General features: G+C 43.6%; 2 gene segments (V, D, J or C); both read left to right on the top strand.

Annotated features, from left to right (window-relative positions):
• The window catches only part of LOC123820382, a 280728-nt gene that overhangs the window by 112392 nt on the left and 143049 nt on the right, over window positions 1-25287 (top strand).
• Window positions 16380-17798, top strand: LOC123820383. The segment is given in 2 exon segments: window positions 16380-16503; window positions 16681-17798. Coding segments are annotated over 2 exon segments (417 nt in total).

Raw genomic sequence — 25287 nt, forward strand, 5'->3', positions numbered from 1 at the left:
ACCCAGGGATTCCTCAAGATATTAGGAGAAATTTCAGCATGAAGTGTGGGGTTTTGTCTGCCCTCAGGTCACGTGATTGCCCTCAGTTTTTGGTCATACATGTCCAGTGTGCCAGGTTTTCATGATTTACATTTGGAGTCTGGAAGGGGGACAGATTTGTGAGAAAGTCTGCGGAGAATACTCTCCAAAGAGCAAAGGGCCCTCTCGGGCTCCAGAAGACAGTCCCAGGGTGGTCCAGGCAGACATCAGGAGATGGGCACCAACCCTTGATTGCAAAAAGGCATTTAATGACATCCATGATTGTGTGGTTTACTAACTGTCTCAATCCTGTACACAGGCCGACTTCTGCCCATGCAGAACAGCCAAGAGGCCAGTAGATGGCAGCAGAGGGTAAGAAAAGTGAGCTATAGGTGTCTCAGGGAGAGTCGTGGTCCCTCCATTTTGCTTTACATCTTTAATGAGGTATGTGAAGAAAATGAGTCCCTTACATGCCAGACACAGATGCCACGGCATATGGAGAGATGCTGCACAGCAATATTTCTCTGGTTATTAAACAGGAGGCACCTACCCAGTCATTCACTGCATCATCATGCAGAATTGTCCTTTGTGTCTTGGAGACTGCTGGTGACAAGGTAATAACAGGAGAGAGCCATTGAGAAGACTGATGGATGGACGTGGGCCTCTTGATGCCAGACGGATTGCCAGGAAACTCAAGCAGCCCAGCTCAACCAGGGTCGCCGGGCCAAGGGACCTGTGTGGCCTCTGCCCCCAGACTCAGCCTAGGCACAGCGCAGGCAGCTCCTTGGTCTCCCTGGCCATCCCTGAGGGCTCATCTATTCCAAACCCAACCACCACTGATCTGGGCTGGCACCTGACCTTCCACCACAAACCTCAAGTGGGAGGGGCACTCTGGGCATTTTAAAAAGCAAGCCAGGCTTGCTTTTCTGACAGAATTGAAGACCGTGTAATGGAAATGCATTCAAATAGACGCAGATAGGGAGCACTTTTTATGCTGCTGCAAACTGACATAGGGAGTCCAGTCCTGCTGACTGCAGGAAATATTTTCACTTAGTGGGCAGTTTCTCCTGACAGACTCTTACCAGGGCTGAGAACAGGCGCATATTGGTATATTTTATTACAAAATTCCACCCACTCTCCCAATCTCCACACTTTCTGCTACCCCAACCACTCATTCTGACCATTCCTTATTTAATTCCCTCACCACCACCCCTAAGTCCAGGGGCTTCTTAAGGCCTCGGTGGTGAGTGAGGAACTGCAAACAGACTAGTCATCCCGAACAAGTGCCCCCTTCCCAGAGCCTACTAGAACACTGTTGTCTCGTCCACCCCAAAGCCCAAAGCTCCCAGGACTTCTCAGAGTCACTCTCAAAGCCCCTCGGCAATCCTGAAATGAAGGTTAAGAACACAGCCATTTTTCATACAGAGAAACTGAGGCGCAAAACTGAGACACAGCCTCAGGCCTCCCGATCCCATCCATTTCCTCCAGGTTTGACCCTCTGAAGCAGCCTCCAGTCCAAAAAAATAGCAATAGTCCCTCTGCCATTATTTCCCTCCCTCTTTTAGACAGTGACTCTATTTGCTACAGATTCTCACTCGTCTGTGTGGTTTTAGACACATCATTAGCCTCTCTGTGCCTCGTTTTCTCATCTGTAATTTGAGGGATTAGAACTGGGTGGTGAGTAAGGCCCCTTCCTACTGGGCGATCTTGTGGCTTCAATCTCACAGGCCCCTGCCAGCCCTCAGAGTGTCACACAGGATGCCTTTCCCAACAATAGCAGAATTTCCTCCTCCAGCTGAGAAGAAATGTGGTCATGGCTGGAGTCTTGTTGATGTCCTTTGTCCTCAGACCCAGGGACATGGGGACGTTTCAGATGTTATTGACATGAGCAGCAGGGCACGGAGGTATCCACACTCTGGTGGAAGGGCCACGCAGAGCTGTCCCTGTGGGGAGTGCAGATGCATAGCCAAGGCCAGAGGATGTTTCAATAACTATTTCACAATAAAAAGACCCATTTCATTCTGCACAGGGGTCTGGGGGCAAATCCAGGTCTCCCAGGAGGAATCTACTCTGGCCCATAATGGGGGATTGGTTCAGCTCAGCTGCTCTTGCAAAGGGCTGAATGCAGCACACGGTGGTTCAGGCAGCTCCCGCAGCTCCATGTGAAAATGACTCACAGCAGTTATGAATATCAAACCTCCTTTGATGTGCTCCCAGACATGAGGAGCAGCCACAGGGGAGGAGAGGACTCTGGATGCTGGCTCTGTGAGGTGGTGCACAGAGGGCCTGGACACATCTGGTACCATCACACAGCTCCAGCAGAAATTCAGGCTGGCTAGTCACCCCAGGACTGTCTTGGATAACAGAGCTCCCTTTCATCTCTTTCTCTCTCTCTCTCTCTCTTTCTCCATGTGTGTGTGTGTCTCTCTCTCTTTCTACCTCCAGCTACAGAGGAATTAGATTCTCCCAGAATTACAACTTGTTTTTATGCCTTAACCCTTCCCAATGGGATAACAATTGAATTCCCTGAATAAAACTGCTTTTACCAAGCACAAAATGAATGCACCCTCTCACTCTGCATCTATGCCATTCACCTTAAAGCCATAGACCTTGCCCCAGTCAGCCATGCAAAAGGACTTTCCTCTGAGAGTTCCTCTAGACTCTCAGCCTTTTCAGTGGCTGCACGGTACCTTGTTCTCCTAAAAGGCTCTCAATGATGATTGACCACAAAACCTCCAAGTCCCTCCGAGTTGCTCCCAAGACTCAGTCAATCACACTGTCTAGAGCAGGAGATGCAGCTGTGCGGACTGCTTGCTGAGCGCCCGGGCTCCCGGGAGGATCAGCCATTGCCACCACACATCTGTTTCAACTGAAAACTTGCCTATATGCAGACGGTTCTCCCATTCTAGATAGGGTCCCAGAGCACGGTGGCCCCTGGAAATGTGGGCAAAGCCTTTATAGCTATAGAAGGAAGTGGTGAAGGGTATGTTGGGAGAGGACCTGTTTCAACCCCATGCCTGCATTTTTATTCTCTGAAAGGAGTCTGATTTTATTTTTATAGTGAAGTTGGGCTTTGACTGAAAAACTCTCATGTAGCCACAGAGATCTGCACATGCACACCTGGAGATAATAAGACGACTCTTTCCTGAGCACTGACCATGTGACAGCACACTACCCAGGGCTTCACCTGCACTGGCTCCTCACAGCCTCACAGATGCTCTTCATGTGCAGCAGTGGCGGCTGGTATTAGTATCTCTGCTTTGCAGATGAGGAACCTAAGGCTCAGAAAAGCCAGAAGATTGAACAACTAACATAAAAGGGCTTGGATTCTTGATTGTTGGATTCCAGAACATCATCCTTTGACCATGGTGCTATGCAGCAGTATGCCTATTGTCAAGTGCTTACCGTATTCGAGGCCTTGTTGCTAGGAGGGAGAGTAGGAAAGGTACAGTTCTCGACATCAGAAAGCTTCGGTTTAACCACATACCAGTGCACACAAGATACACACACATACTCAGAGTTACTCTGACTTAAAGCATCTTCCAAGACTTCTACACCCAAGGTCTTCATGTCCCACCTTTCCCTGTTATCCTGCTCTCGAACCTGCTGCCCTCCATTTGCAGTCTGCACATTGTTCTTACCATAAAAATGGAGCTTTTCCACAGTATGGACCGGGATGCTTGAATCTCACAGACAGCAATGCAAGCAGTTCCAGCATTGATGCATAGTGCTACTTTTACCGATCTCCTCAGCTGGTCACTGTTTTGTTTTATTTTTTTAACTTGATCAGGAAGTTTCTCTAACCAATTTCTCTGTCTTTGCAGGGGGTCAGGGCAGGAGAGCAACAAGGCCAGGGTCAGGGAGGACTCTGAGCTTGTCGAAGGTTGATGAAACCAAGTCATAGGTCAACTAGCAGAAGTAAAGCAGGGAAGATTCGGATCATAAAACTCCATTGCTTTTGTGACCTCACATGGGAAGTGATGATATGTCTAAAGGACACTGTGTGCTAAGGTGAAACAGAAACAAGGAAGCAAACATTGTACTTGTTGCAGATTTTGCCAAGAGCAGGTTGGCTGCCAAGGCTGCTTCACCCTTGACTCAGAGATCCATTACCTGGCAGACAGAAAAATGCCCTATTATGCTAGACATCTTCCAGTGACATTGACCTGATAAGGAGTTGTGGGGAAAGCTTCTTGATGCTAAGAAAGAAGAAGTTCCCTCGAAGTCCAAGTCACTGGACCGCCCACATGGAGACTGAGATCAGTTGAACCCCAAGAGAATGCTGAGAGCAAGTTTACCTTCCTATGTACTAGACCCCTTTATAAACCTAATTTTTAAAGTTCATGATGCACAAATTTGCATCTGATTTCATCTCATATTTGTGTTCTTGCCTGGATTGCCCATCAATCTGAAGATAATGATTTTAGATCAATGTCTTCCTCTAAGAACCTTAGCAAGGGTGGACTGTACCACTTGACTAGGGGTACAGCTCAAGGTCACCCCCCACTCCCACACACTCTAGTGCCCTAAGCAGCCCGGCCATCTGGTCAGCCAGTTATCATTGCTCCTGACAAAATTCAAACCAGGGGATGGGGGTGAAGCCGGTCTTTGTTTCTGGTTCTCTCCACACATACCACTCCAGGTACCTAGTCATTGATGAATCTTAATCCTCACTTCAATTTCTCACCTGTGGCCCCCAATTCCTGCTGTCCCCATCTCACCGGAGGGAGCCATTTAGGAGCCCTCTCCTTCACCCGCAGACACACACTCCAGCACCTCACGCCAGGAATTCTGCATTTGACCACTGGAGGGCAGTGCTGGACCAGCCAAATCTCTTTCAGTGCTCTGCTGCATCTTTGTCCCCACCTTGACTTGTCTTTCCAGGATGCAGCCTCAGGTTGGAAGCAAAAACCAAGGGCCACTGGAGCACCCCCAGAGCAGCAGCACAGCCAGGCCCATTACAATGGCTCCCTCACACTTGGGATCATATAAATAAAAGGCAGTTCACTAGAAAGCAAATTTAGCTCCATGGGTGGTGACACAATCCCTTGGGAAAGAGACTGAGAGGAGAACTTGCCTGGTTGTGCCATTAACCAGCAGCAATCTGTTCCTCTGCCTAAAAGACACAGAGCCCTACCTGTCTCTACCTACTCAGATGTGAGGTCCTTAGGGTAATGTCTAAACGAGCTCTGTATTTCTGGCTGTAAACGCAGTGCTTGACAACAAATGTTGAATGCATGCATGCATGCATATATATGCCAAAATTGGAATTATCTATTTTCAGATTTGTTGCTGTTTTCCAATTCTTTTAACACCTAAAGTTTAAGCCATCAATTAGTTGCTGAACATTCTTAATCTTAAAGACAGCTAAGGATAGTCAGATCATTAATTAAAGCAGTGGCTGTCATTGTACAAATGTTATTTCAAACACCACCTCAAAAGTTTCAAATCTTTACCTTTAGGAAGTCCTTCACTGTGTCACCCAGATGTCATCAGACCTTGCCAGCCTGTGGATTTAAAAATACAGACATTGTTTGATTAATATTAAATTTACAATAACCTTCCATCTCTATCATGAGAATACGGAGCACCTATTCTACCCCCCAAGGAATTTGTGATAATTTCTTCCCACAATGGGTCTCATGGGGCTCAACAGCCCTGAGCCAGAGCTCTTCTCCAGGCCACCTTGTGTCATCTTGCAGGACTCCCTCCAGGCTGCTTCCCCCACCACCACTACCGCCACCTACCTCCAGTGGGTCCCATGTCAGCATACATACAGCCGGCTCTTTTAATCATTCAGAGCACAGCTCAGTGCTTGAGGGGAGAAGAAGTGCACCTGTTAAGGCTGCCACATAGCAGGAACCAGTCAGTGCCCCCAGTAAAAATCTGTAGACGTCCCCATCTCTGAGTGCAGAGTCCTGGGCTAGTCCTTTCCCACCCTCGGATGACAGACAGTGGGAAAAGTCATTTTCTCCCAGGAGGCTCTCCACCCACCCTCCACCCTCAGGTGGAGTCCAGCCTTCATGGCCCAACAGGGCAAACACGGCATATTAGATCTTAGAACACCATCTATGGGAGATGAACAGACCTGACTAAATTCATATTGGAGGTAAGTGTGCCCCTAATTCTAACTAGAAAGGTACCAATCAGTTTTTCTTAACAGAACATTTGTATCTTAGTCTACATCTGTGTTTAGTTTTATACTGACTTGATAATCTCCACAACAATGACTGTATATTTGTTTTAGATGTGAACAAACCCATTCTCAACCACACAGCAGTTTTCTCAACAAAAGAAAAGTGCTCCAAAGTTCACCTAGAGCCTCTACTGATGGGACCTCAACACTCTTAGCAGTCTTCAAGGAACAGTTCTCCTGCTGAAGGAAAAAGAAAGAAAAAAGAAAGTCTTATCTTTATAAAGTATCCCTATTATAAAAATTTCTAACTTAAACTTTCTCTCTACAGTTCAAATCTAGGTCCTCAGAGTAAATAGCCCTCATTCTTCTCATAAAAATGCTGTAAATCAAAAGATACCTTTCCTGAGAGCAAATAAATTGAAAAGAATTCATTCTAAAATAACATTTTTCTATCATGGTCCATGGGAGTTGAGCTGATCATGTTAAGAATGTCCTATGTTCTTCTTCAACACACCTTCATTGTGATTAAGGGACAGCCCTCTAGGGTAGTATCTCTGTTCTATAACTGGGAAAAATAATGTACAGAAATTTCCATTAGAGAGGAGACTAATAGTCACTACATAAGGCTCAAGAGGCGAGGAAAAGTCCCCAGGGCTAGCTCACTGCATTCAGGTAGACCTGCCTCATGTGCTCTGATTTCCAGGGCGAGCTCTCCTGTGGATGGCAATGCCTGAGGCCTTGGTACTAGGTCTGATGTTCAGGTTTGACACTGACAGCAGGCCACAGACTCTCCTGCCTTGTGATTTTGAAAAACATAGATTTTTTCCTGAGTTTTCAAACTACTGACATTCACCTTTTCCCAGGTAAGAAGCACCTGAGACTGTGTGCATTGAAACCACAGTCCTCTCTTACAACTCCAGTGCCATCAGGCCCTGGTTATTAGCTGGTGGAGTGGATTTTTCATGCAGCTATGGCAGTGTAGGAAATCTCAGTCAGTCCCTCCAAGCCACACACACTGGGTCATTCGCTGGGGAGATGGTGACATGATGTTACCTTGCCGAACACCAAGGATCCCAATAGACTATGAACCCCAAATATTTCCAACATAAGAGCTAAGTCCTTTAGTACATTCACCAGAAATGATCCAACCAGAAAAGTTTTCATTCAAGGTCTGCAAGGGTTCTGGGAGGCTGCTGCCTATCAACTGGATTTTGGACAGAGAACATGGGCAGCCTCTTGAAAATCAGCTCCCTGGGAAATCTACCTTTTCCTCAGGCATATGGACCTTCCTGAAGACAATGAGAGAATGAGAAGGGTGTGTGTTATTCAAAGAGAGACATATAGACAGACCCTCCTATTACTGATTTCTAAAGTCAGACCATGGTAAATGTTGGTCAGAGTATACAGTGCACAGTTGCCCAAGGAGAAAGATTACTTTGGTTCAGAAGGACTGGGAAAGCTCTGTGGTGGAAGGTGTGGTGGATTTTGACCAGTGGAGGGACTGGAGCAGGATATGGCAAAAAAGAAGCTCAGCTTGAGCAAGTCAGGAAGGTGGGCAGAACCATGTCTGGGGATCAGCAGCCACTCCATGGAAATGAGTCTGCACTGGCTGGGGCAGAGGACTGGCTGGAAAGGCACTGTGCAGCCTGACTAAGAAAGGGCTTATGAATCAGTCTAAGGGATTTGGACTTTGTCCTGTGAGAGGTAGTCAAAAATCAGAGGCGCCCTGGCTGGCGTAGTTCAGTGGATTGAGCACGGGCTGCGAACCAAAGTGTCACAGGTTCAAGTCCTAGTCAGGGTTCATGCCTGGGTTGCAGGCCATGACCCCCAGTAACCGCACATTGATGTTTCTCTCTCTCTATCTATCTATCTCCCTCCCTTCCCTCTCCAAAAATAAATAAATAAAATCTTTAAATAAAATCAGAGGTACATAAGACTTTCTCATGCAAATGTACTTGGAAAGTGTTTTAGAAAGATCACTGTGGATGGGAAGAGTGGTTCTGAGACTAAAAGTAGTGAGATCAGATACAAAGTTAAAACAAAAACTGCGGCGGACAATGAGAAGGACCAGAAATAAGGACCTGGAAAAGGAAACAGACTCAAGAGATGCTCCAAAAGTAGCTAAATAACCTGTGAGGGCGAAGGAGAAGAGAACAGCACCCTGGCTGAGTGCTGGAAGGTCCTTTAGTTCCTATGCTCTAAGGCCTTGCCACCAAAAACTAGTCTTTACTTATTTTTTAGTACATTACAGCCTAAAGTGTCAATCATCTTAGAAATATTTTTATGTTTTGGTGGCACAAATGATAAAACTCCAAGGAAACTTGGGGTAGAGTTTTTCTTGGGCCACTCAAAACTCATTATATAATTGACTGGTCAGTCTTCTTACTTATAAATAAATAGTGTAAATGAGCACCCAACTACTGCATCTAAAACTATGTGATTACTGTTTGAATAAGAAATTTAACCTGAAGATCTTCTATATATTTTCTTCCCTGAACTATCTTTTCTTCTCTCTCTTCAGATTCATGTAAGGAGACCCAGACCCAGAGGAAGTCTATCACAAGTTCTTGACCTCCCCACTCAGTTAAGAGTCCATTTCCAGTAAAATGGTTTGGGGTATGACACTCCCCTACCACCAGCGACAGCCTTCCCAAGGAGTCTCACTGATGAGCCTGTGTAGGGCCTCCACGCGGCCCACATGCACTTTCCCAACCAGCTTGGCCATCCGCAGCACCATCCACACTGCTGTGGCTAAGTCTGTGGCAGACTCCTGGACACTCCACCACACTACCTGCTCTGGTGCAGCCACAGCCCCAGCCACCGTGCCAGCCCTCCACCTCCAGTGCTTCTGTGTGTCTGTGTGTCTGTGCAGCCAGGGCCGGCTCCAGCTCTGTTCTGTGTGGCTCTGAGAACTGGCACTCTGGGGTGAGGGTTTCCTTATTTCTTTGTCCTTTGCCAGGGTGTAAAAGTTCTTCATAAGGGTATCTTGCAGAAAGACAAGTAGTCTTAGAAAAGAGATGAGGTAAAACAGAAGCAGAGGTGGGAGTTAAAAGCTTTGAGAAAAGTGGTAAAAGAGAAAGAATCCTTGACCTTCATCAGCCCGGGCTCTCAAAACTCTCAAAATAAGATTGGCCCTAAAGATAGCTTATTATTTATCCCAAATTAAAATTTCCTGGCTCTGCAGTTATTGTGTACCCAATGAAAAGGAAACGATCACACAAAAGAGATAGTTATCCCCATAGTGGGAATAATCGCAGCCAAACTGATTCTGCTCCAAGAATAGAATGGGAACAGTGTGAAGTCCGGGAACTCCAAAACTTTGAATTGTCAGCAAATAGAGTAAGTGCTTGATGGGGGAGTGGTTATAAAGGAAGGTGAGTCAAAAAGGAACCCTCTGACTCTTGGGTGGAGCATGGGTTACCAGGGAAAATTCCAGTCTGTGCCCCTCCGTGGCGAGCTCACAACCAGGTGTGAAGTGAGAGAAAGCCCCGCACGCACATGTGCAGACCCAGAGGCTCCCTTCGCTGCGCCCCTGCCCGGCTCCATGTATGTGATCGGATGGGCTGTATCTCTTTCTCTTGCCTGATGTTGAACATCATCGCCAGACTTTAAAACCAACGTTGGAAGAAATTGTGGCTGATTTTCGCTTCCATTATATCCACAACACTCAGCAGAAAACTTTTTTATAGTCGGCACTCAATAAATATTTGTTGAATAGATGATCTATTAATTAATCAATTCATTGAAAACCAACAAATTACTTCCTCCCTGTTTGGTTTCCAAAGAGGAGCCCCAGAACCAGAAACTGCCAGAGGAGCAACAAAAGTCATAGTGTGGCCCCGTCTTTTCTCATCGCTCTGTGCACCTTAAATTCCTAAAACTCAGGAACAATGACCCAAGAGCTCATGACCGTCCAAATTCCTTTCAACAAAACATTATCTCCCTGGATGTTTTCTTTCAGAGCCTAAGCCTCCTGGGGCTGATAAAGGACCATATGCTGAAAACACAGGCCCCCAGTGGCGGAGGGACACCAGAGCCTACTCTAAAGGGGCCTGTTGGATTGCTGCCTTTGAACAAATCTGAATGTGTCTTTAGATAGCGCAAGCACCAACCACCCCCAAGGACCTCTTTCCTTTATTGCTGCAGCGACGAAGCAGCCACATGGCTGTTGCAGATAAGGTGGTCTGAGTGCCTTGTGCATGCAAAGTAGGCTGCGTGGCGCACACCATGTTCCAGCTTCTCTGCCTTGTGCGGTTCTTTTTGTAAGTGGCTTCCAGGTAAACGAGTGCAGTTTCCTACCGCTTCTCATTTCTTATCCTTTTTTCTTTGCCAGATGACTCCTGCAGGACTAAAATTACACAATCTTCTACATTGGGTCTGGCAACCCAATATGGTCGCCAGATTGGTACAGATGTGAAGTTCCAATGCCAATATAACACTCCTAAGTGGGAAACATGACTCTGAGTACTGGTATCTGCAGAAAGCTAACCAAAGGCTCACCTGTATCTACCATGCTTTCCGAGGCACTATAACATCAGAGCACTACCCGTTGCCTGTGGACAGAGTTGTCCTTCAGCACCTTAACCATTACGAGCGTGCAGCCAAGAGACAAAGCCATTTACTACTGTGCGCTGTGGGCACCCTGATGCATGCTGACGTCACACTGAACAAAACTGTGAGCCTCAACACAGAAGATTCAGAGGGTGGTCCAACAAGACCAAGGGCGCTCAGTGCCATCTTGAATTCCCCCACTTCCCTCATCAAATCATTCATTCAACACTAAGTGTTGTGGGGACACAGGCACTTCTTAAATAATAAAACGTATTCAGCAAGTGGCACCTCCTGGCTTTTATCTGGCTGAATAATTAGTAGTAAAAATAAAATCCTATTGAATTGCTCAAAGCTTTGACCTGACAAAAAAAAAACAACAGTCCCTGACACCTAGAGTGACCAATGAATTGGACACACATACAAAATTAAAGCCAACAATTAACATCTTAATCACAGACCTTGAAAACCTACCAACATGTCTAAAACCTGAAAAAGTATTAAGTATTTATGTATACTTATATATAAAAGCCTAGTAAATTATGTAGATAGATAGAGAGATAGAAGACAGATAGACACATAATTGTAGAGTAGGTGGGAGAGTACCAATGATTGACTTTGAGTTCAAATTTGGAAGCCAGACTTCCTGAATTTTGAATCCCAGATCCTCCACTTACAAACTCACTACCTATGTGATCTTGAGCAAGTTACTTTATGCCTTGCCTCCTTAATCCATAAAATGATAAGAATAATACCTACCACAAAGGATTTCTGTAAGAATTAATGGACTGTTGTAGGTAATGCACGTAGAGCAATGGCTGGCACCTAGGAAGCACTTGGTAAGTACTAGCTGCTTTTGTTGATGGCGGTGAGATCATAATGATGATTACTGTTACATATCCACATCCTCACTGTTTTCCTGGGTTAGGACTTTAGGAACCTATTGACAACAAATAAGTTAATCTCTTGGACAATTAAACATTCTTTTATACATTAGTATCCCATCCAGTAGGAATTAAATATCAATGTAAATTTGGAGAAATGCAATTCAAAAGAATTTCAGGATCCTTGACACTGAATGCTGATAGCTTATTAAGGGCTTCCTATGCAAAAAAATAATAGATCCAGAGGGAAGTTCATTTCTATTTGACCCTCATAAAACAAACAAATATAGACTTATGATGTATTAAAATACAATAGTAGCCCCACTCATTAAATGGATAGTGGAATAATTTAAAAGTGTAGAGCCAGAAATAAACTTGAAGTTGTTTATACATAGTTATAGATAAGGAGCTAGTTCTGTCAACCTAACAGGGATACTACATGACCTGAAAAAGTTCCCACATCCAAGAGCATTACAAGTTAAATCAAAATACACTTGACCTTGTGGTGCCCTCAAAAACTGTCCAAGGAAGATCATTGCAGATTTCAGAAGTGCATAAGCTCTACAAAGACATGTCCACATGGGCCTCTGACTATTCATGGAACCACCCATGGAAATTCCCTCATGCGAACTGCCAAGCTGAGAACTGGAGTAAGCAGGACTTTCTTCTCTATTTTCTCTTCTGAAGATACATGGCCTCTTGCTGCTTCAGATCCTGCATTTATTCATCAGTGAAAATCCTGGTCCCCTGCTGTTTTTCTGCCTTTCTCATTTGCAGCCAACACATGGGCTCATCAGCACTGATGCTCCCTAGGGCAGGCAGCCCTTTAAGGGCACAGAAACACACAAAACAGGCTTTTCTTGGGATAAAGAAGTAGAGAAAGACCCTTTGCAAAATTTGGCTTTGGGGATCAGATTTCAAAGTCTTACCCATCCTGGGAGAGGCACAGATCCAGAGAGTGTTTGGTGAGTGAGTGAGTCACTTTACTCCCGGCTTGCTCTTCCTCAGGGCCCCTCGAGGTTATTGGCAGGATAGGTCCCCAGAGCTGCTGAAAGTGACAATGGGAGAATCAGGTTTCCTAAAGGTCACTTACTACCCCAGTAACCCAGCTGCATCCTCTGCCAGTTAGAAGTTATTCAGTAATTCCTCCCCAGAGCCCCAGTTGAAAGACCAATGCCATGTCACAAGCAACAGAAGAGGAGAGTCTATGTGATTGCCTGTCACCCAGGTCTCTGGTTTCACCACGCTAAGTGTCTCAGTGAGAGGAATGATCTGTCTTCCTTTTCAAAATCCATTAATGTTGGATGTAAAGGAAAGTTTGGAAGAAGAACAAAGTCATCAGAGAACTATGTGTTGATTGAAGAGACCTGCCCAAGGGCAGGTTTCCTGGCAGCGATCAACAGGAACAAAAATGAAAACTGGTGGAGTTGATGGCCCAGTTGTGAGTATCTGTCTCGACCACCTCATCTTCTAACTGTAAGCCCTCCAGTCTTCCCATGGGATCCTTGAAGAACAGTCATAGAAGAAAAGCTACGCAGGAAGGTTAAGTTATGTAACAACTGCACATCAAGTATCCATAGTCTCAGAGCAGAGAGTAGGCATGGTTTATTTTTAACTCAACAATATGTATTGGATGTCCACTAGGCTCCAGACACCATGCCAAAAGCCAAGGATACCAAGGTAAGTGATACCAGCTTTCTGCCATTCTAGACTCCACACTGTAGTGGGGCTTACAGGCTAATAGAGGGACCAAATCAGACACATGTGGGAGCAAGATAAGTACTTGGTTGTCATAATTTTGGGAGTGTTTCAGGAGGAGAGTACCAATTGGAATTAGGGCCTTCAGATTTCAGGATGAGTTGGATGATGGGAGTGAGAAAAATATCTGAAAGGAACTGAGCTGAGACTAAACATGGAAAAGTTTATTTATGTACATCCCAAGTCCCAAGTCAGTAACAGAAGCAGAATTATAACTCAAAAAAGTCCCAACTTGCCTCTCCACTGTTTTGCTTGGCAGCTGCTTCATTCAGTGCCACACAGCTGGCAAAGGGAGTCACAGATGGAATACTGGCAACCACAGGTTTTTTTAGAGACAAATGATACTGTGATTCTTCTTGACACCCATTGAAATTCCTCACTAATTTCCAAAAATATCTTATGCTTGCTTTAAAATAACTAGTGGGCCCAACATTGCAGTAAAAACAAATCAGAGAAACAAACTAATTCAAGTAATCCCAGCCAAATCAATCAGACTGAGAAGAAGCTCTTACTTACTGAAGGCCATCCTGGGACACCAGGCAGCTGAGGTCCTGACCAAGAGAAATAGAAACACAGCTTTTCCTTTTTTCATTCACTGCCATTCCAGTTGATTGTCCAGCCAGCTGGTGCCAGAGCAGAGAAACCAGAGAGCTAAGACAGCAACTAGAAACAGGGCAAACATCTGATAATGGCCAGGCCTCACAGAGCTAACCCATGGGCTCGCATTGGAGTCTGGCTGCACTGTTGCTTAAGCTTTACATGTGAAGTTTCAGGGTAATGAGTAGGAGATAAAGCACAGAAGGGACTTTCATTAAATTTATCTTTTTTACCCAAAGAACTCAAAGGAGGTAGGGAGAAAGTAGATGTGTTCTCAAATCAAAGGCAAAGCAGGTCCTGAAACTTTTAACTAGAGAGAAAATTCGAAGTTCTGGCATTCTCTCCCACTGCTACTCGAGTGATCTTGTTCGATGCCAAAGACCAAGGGTGGCAGAGACCTTTAGAGAGAATGGCACTGGGCTTGGTCAAGTATTATAAGTAGTAGCCAGTATGGGTTTATTTAATCTGATCCTGGGGTCTTTCTGCTTCTTCAAATCCTCCTATTCTTTCTTCATCCCAGATGGACAAAGAAAACTGGGACTCATATGTGGCCTCCATCCTTAACTGCCAGAGAGTGTCCTTTGCCTAAGGGAATAGAAGGTTCTGACACTACCCTCTAACACAGCCCCATCTGGCTCATCCATTGACTTGCCCAAAGTTCTACCAACAGCCTAACATAGCTCAGACAACACCCCCTTCCCACAGAGGATTGGTCTGTGCCTGGGTTAAATTATAAGCTCTGTTTCTCCTTGGTGACCATTGCTTGTGTCAGGAGCTTTGAGTAGGGCACTAACCCAACCATGGCAAAGCAGAAGAAATGAGGCAAAGACCTGCAATCTGCAGTGGGCCTGCGAATGTGTGTGCCAGGCACAGGAATAAGTGCTTCATACGTGTTCTTCTATTTCAACCTTACAACATCCCTGCAAGGTAACTACAGTTACCTTATTTGTAGATGAGGAAATCAAGACTCAGAGATACAACTTGCCCAGCTACTGGTAAGTTGCAAAGCAAGATTCAAAACCCAGGGTTATTATACCTACAAAGCCAGTGCTCCTTTTGCATGTAGATGATGTGGGTAGTGACACCACCTACATACCAATGGGTGATATCAGAATATTAACCACAAGCAATTGCAAGCAGATTCTAGACAAGTAGGAGCTATCCTGTTGCTGCAGAGGGTCCCGCCTGTCACTACACCTACAACAATGGGCAGGAGACCTGGCTTCCCCAGGTTTTGGCCTAGCTTGCTGGCAAATACCTTTCTAATCCCATCTTTAATTAGAGGAGCAATCCACATGACTCTTCGGGTTAAGAGGCGACAGACAGAAATCCTGCTTACACTAGCAGATATCTGCCAAGTTCTTAATATTGACAAGCTCTGGGCTGGTCACTGAGAACACAAATATAAATAAGACACAGCCACTGTTTTAAAGAATCTTACAGTCCAGTGAAGAAAATAAATAAATTATCATATAATTATAGGAGAGGTGGTAAGTGCCACAACCCAACAAATTCAGGGAGCCCAGGGGGTCTCCTCTGTCATGAAGGGGTGGAGAAGGTAGGAGAGGGAAGGTATAGTTTTCCCAGGAAGAAGGAGCAGCCAATACAAAAGCTGAGTATATAAGGACTGTAACAAATCTTCAAACCGGCAAGTATTTTTGCATAGCTGACTCCATGCAAGTGGAGAAAAGGGCAAAAGTGAGACTGGAGAAGGAAGCAGGTCAGGAGATCATATGGTCATGACACAGGAGTTCCACACTCCCCTGAAGGCCGAGGGGAGCTAGAAAAGGAGTTCCCGCAGATGTGTGACCTGACCCGCTAACGTCTGAAGAAAATCAGTGTGATGGCTGCTTGGAGAATGGATGAAAAGGGGGAGAGTCTGAAAACAGACTTCTTGGAATAGTATAGCCATGGCTGGCAACAGGTAAAGAATGTTCTCAGACTGAGACAGGGATGGCAGAGGCCAGAGGGGAAGGGACCAGCACAAGAGCTGTGTGAAAGCAGAATGACCATCGTTTGCAGGACAGCTTGCCTCTAAAGGCCCTGAGCTTTTACTCCAGCCACTGTGCCTCCTGGGAACACCCTTCAGGCAAAGCCCTGCTCAGCCCTCACAGCTCAGTTCAGAGCCACATCTTCTGAGCATGGCAGGCAGAAGCAGCTCACTCCCCCAGGCTCCTGAAGCACCTTGTGCCTCCCTCTTTCAGTGCGGCACACTCCTCTGTAACTCCTCTATGCCTGTCTGCCCCCAAAACTCAGTTCTTTGAAGGCAGAAGCCATGTTCTGTTCACCTTTATGTCTCCCAAATAATATCTGATCTGCAATAGGTAGTTGGCCCATGTTTATTGAACAAACAGTGTAACTGTGGCCTTGCAGCCCTTTCACATCTCTCGCTGAGGAAGTGGCTAACGCCCAACCACCTTCACAACGGACAAAGCTTCTCACGGGCAGGCAGCAGCTGATCGGGGCAGGGGCAGCCAGGGAGCACCAGCACACCTTAGTCACCCCCCCGTGCAGCCATGTGGTGGACCTGTCCCCTCTTCTACCTCACCATCTTCTGCACAGGTAAGAACAAGTCTCTGGACCTTTCACTCTCAGAGAAAGGTGCGGCGGGGACAATTTGCTGGGGCGGCGGGGGCTCACAGGGAAACAAGCCGCTGTGGGGCTCGGCTGTGACACATCAGCCCATGGGGGTGGAGGGAGTCCTTCACAGCCTCTCTGACCTTGGGTTTTCCCTTTCAGAGGTCTCGCTGGACATAATTTTGGAAGCAGACACCAAAATTCTGACTGTTCTAATTGGGGAGCCTGCCACCTTCCGCTGCAATGTAACAGGAGCGGACTTAAAAAATTATCAAATGAGCTGGTATAAGAAGGATGAAGATAACTCCCTGACTTTAGTATATAGACTAAGCAACAATTCTACTGACCATTTGAAGAGTAATATCAAAGGGAAAGTCGACCCTTTAAAAAGTCAGTATATACTTGACATTCAAAAGGCAACAACAAAAGACATTGGGACTTACTACTGTGGGTCCGATACCCACAGTGCTGCTCCTCTGCTTCTCACCACCTCAGGATGCCCGGGGTCAGACCGAGGTGGCAGATGCGATTAGAGGCCCTCTTTGGCTAGAATGTGCACCACACCTTAGATGAGACCACCTGATAACCTCCACAGTAACATCTGATAAGAGAGACAAGAGCTGAGTTGGGGTTAAGGGCCTTATCTTTGCAGTTGGTTGAAAGGAGGCTTCTTTATTGGCCTAGGCGGGCAGAAAATGCTGTTAGGGCTTAGGTGGAAAGACCAAGGAGATCTGCACCTGTCTCTCCAGACCCCTGAGGAAAGGTTGAAAAAACAACCTTCGGGACTGAGAAGGCCCGATCGCTGCGGAGGCGGCTGAGGCGAACAGAATTTCCACTATCGTCAGTGCTGTAGCTCATTCCCGAGTCTTTATTGAGAAAGCGTTCATGTGCATAAACTAGATAAAGCAAGGACGGTTTCCATTACCATCCTAATCAAAATTTCCAAAGCCATTAGAGATAACTTTAACTCTTACTCTGTGAAGAAAGATGAATAGAGTCATTTTCTGAAATGTTCCTATAACCATTTCAAGTACTGAATGCTTTATATCCTCCCCTAGCTACAGAGGAACCCTGGGTACCTAGGGGGTTGGCTGAGAGAGATCTCGGAGACAAATACTTATGGCAATGTGGCATTTATGAGTTGGTCATGAATCAACTGAATCAGAAATATAGGTCCCCCAGCCCCAAGTTGAAACAGGCAGGCCAAAAGTGTCTGACACTACAGGGAGCTAAGCAAGCCCCCAGGGGGAGGAACCCCGCTCCCCCCCTCACCCGGGCAGACTGATAGGCAGGCGGCTGTAACAATGCAACCCCATAATAATCATCAAGGGAGTGTTCTCCTCCTGGTGGCTCCAATGTGGCACGTACTGTATTGATAATACCGGGATAGTTCATGGGAATAGAAATTGCTCTAAGTCAACTTTCAATCTAAGTTCAATTCTCATTAATGTGTTTAGAATTTATTTTAAAGCAGACATTAGAAATTACAATTAAATATTACAAATGAATACAAAAAAGCACATACTATCTAACAATGAGTACTACTTATTTCATATGCTCTAGGAGTTCAATAAAGGACAGTCACTGTAAGCAAAGTTTCTTAGAACAGCTAAGTCTTGAAAGAGGTGGAGTTGGATAAGTAGGAAGGAGGAGGAAGGGTATTTTAAGGTGGATGTACTAGTTACCTATTATTACATAACAAATTACCACAAAATTTAGAGGCTCAAAATATTTATTATTTCACAGTTTCCATGGGTCAGGAGTCCAGGGGTGTCTTGGCTGGGTCCCCTGGCTCAGGGTGTCTCATCCGGGTGCAGTCAGGATGGCGGCTGGAGCTGCAGTCATCTGACACACTGACTGGCATTGGCTGGGAGAGAATCCACTTCCACGCTCACTCACGTGGCTGTCAGGTCTTGAGCCCTCACACAGGCATCCCCACAGGACCCCATAACATGGCAGCTTGCTTCCCTAGAGCAAGGACTTCAAAGGATAGAGGATGTCCAAGATAGAAGGCACAGTCTTTTTGCACAGTCTTTTTTTAACCTAATCTTGGAGTGAAATCGGGTTACTTCTGCCATATTCTACTCAGTAGAAGTAGGGGCTACCTTAGAAGGTGCTAGTACAGGAAATTAACGCAATAAATCAAGAAAAAAGAGGACTTAAAAATTCTGGTAGAAACCAATTTATTGAGAGACCCCTGGCTACATGGCTAAAAAGATTTGATTTTATCTCTATAAGTTATTATTTCTGAAACTTCCTTGAGCACGCAAAGCACCTGGAGAAATTGTTTCTAATCAGATTCCTGTGATGAGGCTGCAAAGATCCTAATTCAGTCTACCTGGGGGCAAGTCTGGGAACGTGTATTAATAACAAGTACCCAAGTGAATCTGATGCAAGTCATCCAAGGACATGCTTTGAGAAATTCTGCTGTAAGCAGCAGAACTGTTGGTTTTTTAGTGTAACAGAAATGTGCCCAGGTTCACCTGCCCTCACTACAAGGAAATGGACATTAGATGTGGTCAAGGCATATCTTAAACAGTGCCTCTCAATTGCAACTGCATAGTTGAATCACTTAGGAAAATGCTTTGAAAATACCAGTGTCTGGAATACAGCCCCCAGAGCCTTTGATTGAATTGGTGTGAGTGTAGAGCTCTGGCTTCCCAACCATTCAACCTTCCTCCCCTGCCCTCTCCTCTCTCTTCTCAGGTTTAAGACCTTTCTATTGCAAGTGTGTCTCTGGATGGACAGACTCAGCATCAGCCAGAAGCTTGTCAGAATGTAGCATCTCATGCACCACCCTAGATCTACTAAATCAGAATCTGCATTTTAAAAAGATTCCCAGGATGAATTATATGTGTATTAAAGTTTGAGTGGCACTGGTCTAGGGCAGCCATCATTATTGAAAAATTTCGTAGAGGTAAAGAAATATAAATCAATTTTTCCCAAATGCCACACAAAATCTGTATTTGTAAAAAGCTCCTGAAGGGATTCTGATGTGCAGCCAGGTGTAGGACTCATGATAAGCAATCAGTCATCCTCAAATCAGGTTACAGATTATTTGTTACTAATATAATAAATATTCTCAATGAGATACTATTGTGTCCTTGTATACTCCTTGGAAGAAGACATTACATAAATTCTCAGTATGACTATTTCTCATTCATCTACAAGCCGATTAAGAAATGAATTAATATTTATTGAGCCAGTGCACCTTTTACCACACCATGTGACCTTCATGGATTATCCACTGCAACCCAGGACCTGGTGCCAAATACTTTCAACTCAAGATCATGCCAAAAAGATGAACATGAATTATTAGTGTCTACATAAATCTGATGGGAAGAAAAGAGGCAGGAGATGAGAGTGTCTGCCTCTAGCTGTTCATTACCTTTGCAGAACCTGAGATGGGCATGGGCTGAGTGTGGGAGACAGAGCCTGGAGCTGGGGAAGAGAGACGTCTTGGGGAGAGCAACCAGACTGCCCAGCAGCAATCTGAGAGAGCTGGGACACAAAACAGTGAAAAAGAAAACCAGACAAGAATTAAAATTAAAGATCTGGAGAAATTTCCTGAGCTTGCCAAAAGGTAATTGAAAAAGCCTTTTATATAACACCTGGAGCCGCAGGCATGAGAGGAGGTTGGGTCACCAAAGGCCCTTGCAGAGTATGGACATGGACCAAGTGTTTCTGTGGAATCTCAAAGCCAAGTGAATGGCATGAATGTCAGCTAATATTTTTTTAATTTTCCATGTTTTCCCACACTACATTGGTAAAAAGCAATTTGTTATTTCCATTATCTTGCTTTGTGTGAATTTTAAAATTATTTTATTGTTGTTCTATTACAGTTGTCCCTTCCCGCCCCATCACTCTCCCCTGCACTGCCAAACCCCCCTCCCACATTCAATTCCCTTTCATTGTCTTTGTGCATGGGTCCTTTATACATGTCTCTTGACAACCCTTCCCTTCTTTCCCCCATTATCCCCTGCCTCCTTCTCCTCTGGTCACTGTCTCTTTGTTCTCTATTTCCATGTCTCTGGTTCTATTTTGCTCACTTGTTTGTTTTGTTGATTAGGTTCCAATTATAGGTGAGATCATATGGTAGTTGTCTTTTACCACCTGACTTACTTCATTAGCATAGTGCTCTCCAGTTCCATCCATGTTGCCACGAAGGGCAGGAGTTCTTTTTTCCTGCTGTGTAATATTCCATTGTGTAAAGGAGAAAACTGTATTTGAACAATGATTAAAAAAATAATAATAAAAAAGAACATAAAAAAGAATGTTTTTCCCAATTAATAAACTTGAAACTCTTGTCAAAAAAAAAGAAAATGTTAACTTGGCAAAAAATATATATATATTCCATTGTGTAAATGTACCACAGTTTTTTCAATCCATTCACTTACTGATGGGCACTTAGTCTATTTCCAGCACTTGGCTGTTATAAATTGTGCTGCTATAAACATTGGGGTGCATAGGTTCTTTTGAATTGGTGATTCAGGATTCTTACGGTATAATCCCAGCAATGGAATTGCTGAATCAAAAGGAAGTTCTATTTTTAGTTTTTTGAGGAAATTCCATTCTGCTTTCCACAGTGGCTGCACCAGTCTGCATTCCCACCAACAGTGCACTAGGGTTCCCTTTCCTCCACAATTTCAAACAGTACTTGTTGTTTGTTGATTTGTTTATGATGGCCATTCTGACTGGTGTGAAGTGGTATCTCATTGTGGTTTTAATTCAAATTTCTCTCATGGCTAGTGGTGTTGAGCATCCTTTCATGTGTCTCTGGGCCTTCTGTATGTCCTCTTTGGAGAAATGTCTGTTTAGGTCCTTTGCCCATTTTTTAATTAGATTGTTTGTCTTTCCGGGATGGAGCCATGTGAGTTCTTTATATATTTTGGAGATCAAACCCTTGTCTGAGGTATAATTGGCAAATATATTTTCCCCTACAGTTGGTTCCCTTTTCATTTTGATGATTTTCTTAGCCATGCAGAAGCTTTTTATTTTGATGTAGTCCCATTTGTTTATTCTTTTTTATATTCCTTGCTCTGGGGGACATATCAGTGAAAATATTGCTGGGTGGAATATGAAGTTTTCCTGCTTATGTTCTCTTCTATGACTTCTATGGTGTCCCAACTTATATCTAGTCTTTTATCTATCTTGAGTTTATTTTTGTGTATGGTGTAAGTTTGTGGTTGAGTTTCATTTTTTTTTTTTTTTGCATGTACTTGTCCAGATCTCCCAACAGCATTTGTTGAAGAGGCTACTTTTACTCCATTTTATATTCTTGCCTGCTTTGTCAAATATTAATTGACCATAGAGACACAGGTTTATTTCTGGGCTCTCTGTTCTGTTCCATTGGTCTATGTGTCTGTTCTTATGCCAATACCAGACTGTTTTGATTATACTGGCCTTGAAATATAGTGTGATATCAGATATTGTTATTCTTCCTACTTTGTTCTTCATTCTCAGAATTGCTGAGGCTATTTGGGGTTCTTTATGGTTCCATATAAATTTTTGAAATATTTTTTCTATAGCTGTGAAATGTCATTGGTATTTTAATAGGTATTGCATTGAATCTATAAGTTGCTTTGGGTAGTATGGACATTTTGATGATGCTAATTCTTCCAATCCATGAACATGGTATATGTTCCCATTTGTTTCTGTCTTCCTTAATTTATTTCTTTAGTGTTTTCCAAGCACGGGTCTTTTACCTCCTTGGTTATGTTTATCCCTAGCTACTTTATTTTTCTTATTGCTATAGTAAATGGGATTTTTTTTACTAATTTCTGTTTCTGATATTTGGTTGTTGGCATACAAAAATGGCTTTGATTTCTGAATATTGAAAAATTCACTTATTAGGTCAAATATTTTTAGTGGAGACTATAGAGCTTTCTATGTACACTATCATGTCATCTGCAAACAATGACAGTTTTACTTCCTCCTTCCCAATTTGGATGCCTTTATTTCTTTTTCTTGTGTGACCACTGTGACTAGAACTTCCAATACTATGTTGAATAGAAGTGGTAACACAGACACCCTTGTCTTATTCCTGATCTTAGGGGGAAAGCTTTTAGTTTTTGCCCATTGAGTATGATGTTGGCTGTAGTTTTCTCATATATGGCCTTCATTAGGTTGAGGTATGCTCCCTCTACTCCCACTTTGATGAGTGTTTTTATCATAAATGGGTGCTGTACTTTATCAAATGGTTTTGAGCATCTATTGATGTGGTCATGTGATTTTTGTCTTTCCTTTTGTTTAGGTAATGTATTATGTTTATTGATTTATGAATATCATATCATCCTTGCATCCCTGGCCACTTGATCATGGTGTATGATATTTTTTAAGATTTTATTTATTTATTTTTAGAGAGAGGGGAAGGGAGGGAGAAAGAAAAAGAGAGAAACATCAATGTGTGGTTGCCACTTGCATGGCCCCTATTGAGGGCATGGTCTACAACCCAGGCATGTGCCCTGACTGGGAATTGAACTGGCAACCCTTTGGTTCACAGACCAGTGCTCAACCCACTGAGCCACTCCAGCCATGATGGTGTATGATCTTCTTAATGTATTGCTGGATGGAGTTTGCCGATATTTTGTTGAGGATTTTAGCATCTATATTTATTAGCAATATTGGCCTTTAGTTTTCTTTCTTTGTTGTGTCTTTATCTGGTTTTGGGATTAGAATGATGCTGACCTCACACAAAGAGTTTAGGAGTCTTCCTTCTTTTTGGATTTTTTTGGAATAGTTTGTGAAAGATAGGGGTTCCTCTTCCTTAAATGTTTTGTAAAATTCTTGTTTAAAACTGTCCCATCCAGGGCTTTTGTATGCCAGGAATTTTTTGATTACTGTTTCAATTTCACTAGCTGTTATCAGTCTGTTCAGGCTTTCTGCTTCTTTTTGATTCAGTTTAGGAAGATTATATGTTTCTAGAAATTTGCTCGTTTCCTCCAGGTTTTCAAATTTCTTGGCAGACAGTTGTTCATGGCAATGTCTTACAATCCTTTGTATTTCTGTGATATCGATTGTAAACTTTGTATGATTTTTATGCATCGTAAAAAAAGGCTCCATTGAAAGAATTCAGAGCAACAAAGAGAAATCCCAGAGGTGTCCTTTCATCCTCTAAAAAAATGCTTTGAGTTCAACTGTAGGGGCATAACAGGCATGCCACTTCCACCAGACTCCCAAGCAAAGGAGACCTTAGACATCCTGTGTGGCTAGAAATGGAAAGTATGATTGCTTAAAGACAGCTAGTTTGTGTCCACAAACAGTGCTATTGACTTGCTGCACCTACAAACAGATCATTTAGAACAATGGAATGGTGTGAGAGCAAGAGAAAAATAGGAGTGGGAATACAATGGTTCCTCTGCATCAGAGGAGGCCACGGGCAGCCAAAGATGAGAGTGTAATTTTTCTCATACATTGTATATTCTGAAGATGTCACAACCTTGAAGAAGTTACTCATTGCAGCATCCTGAAGGTGCACAGGGAGTGTACAGGGAGGGCCCAAGTAAAGAAATGAACTCAAGGAAATCCAAGCTGTGACCTTCGTTATGAACAACTAAGTTTTTAAAGAGAAAATCAGAATCATTGAATTAAAAGCCAGAAGAGATCTTAAAGGTCAAGCAGAAATCCCTCCATTCAACTTATATGTTCATTAAATATTGATTGAATAAATGATCATCCCCTCTTGATTCAAATATTTTCAATGACATTTCTTATTTTTTAAAAATCACTTCTTATACCAAATCAAAGTCTGCTTCCTTGTAACTTTATATGTTGGTATTTGTTGCACATTCTGCAACATCACAAAGTTCTACCTTCATTTTTTTTTCAAATATTTTAAAACAGTTATCATATTCAACCTTTGAGCTTTAATTTCTCCATACCCAATACCTTCAACCATTCTGTCTCAAATTTTAAGCTTCTCAAAAGGAGAATTCAAGTTTAATATATTTTTCTGGTCCACACAATTCTCAATATGTGACTAGCAAGTAGAGAATAATCAAGAAGTATGAGTTGAATACATGAATTAATATGTATATGTCCACCTGACTATTCAGCATGTCCAATTAGATGTCTCAAAAGCATTTCAACTCAATTCCAAGACTTAAATCAAGATCTTTATTTGAAATATGATCCTCTCCTAAACTTCCCCATCTCACTGAATAACATCATCATCTCAAATTTATGTACTTTTTTCCATCCTCCACTACCAGCACCTTGGCCCAAATTACCATTTTCTCTTTTGAATCATTTTATTATTCTTTTGGACAAACTAGCTGGGCTCTGGAGCCTTCCAACGTGTTCTCCTCACAGCAGACAGGAGATCTCTTCAAAACACAGTCAAACCTTGGTTCTCAAATGTCTTGACTCTCAAACAATTCAGTTCTCAGCCAAGCTATTCACCGGGGAAAAAATGCCTCAGCTCTCTAATAAAACTTGGGGTCTCGATTCTCTCTATCAACAACCCTTTCATGTTGATACCTGTATGATCAGTCACATGTCTCTCAGGCAACAAAGGAATTCTGTTTTCTAACAAATTGCTCCTCAAATAGTTTTCCAGAACAAATTAAGTTTAAGAATCGAGTTCCATTGTACAAGTATTATGTTATACCCATGACCTCCCACTGTTTATAGACAAAAGACCAAAGACCAAAAATCCTTAAAGTCACCTCTAAGACTCTGAACAGTCTGAGCCCTTCTCACCTCCACCACTGATACTTCTTATCCCTTTTCTGTAGTGTCCATGCTCAAACAGACCTTCTTCCAGTTGCT

This window comes from Phyllostomus hastatus, unplaced genomic scaffold (genome assembly GCF_019186645.2).
Source record: "Phyllostomus hastatus isolate PE091 unplaced genomic scaffold, TTU_PhHast_1.1 phas_contig_348, whole genome shotgun sequence".
NCBI classification, from domain to species: domain Eukaryota; kingdom Metazoa; phylum Chordata; class Mammalia; order Chiroptera; family Phyllostomidae; genus Phyllostomus; species Phyllostomus hastatus.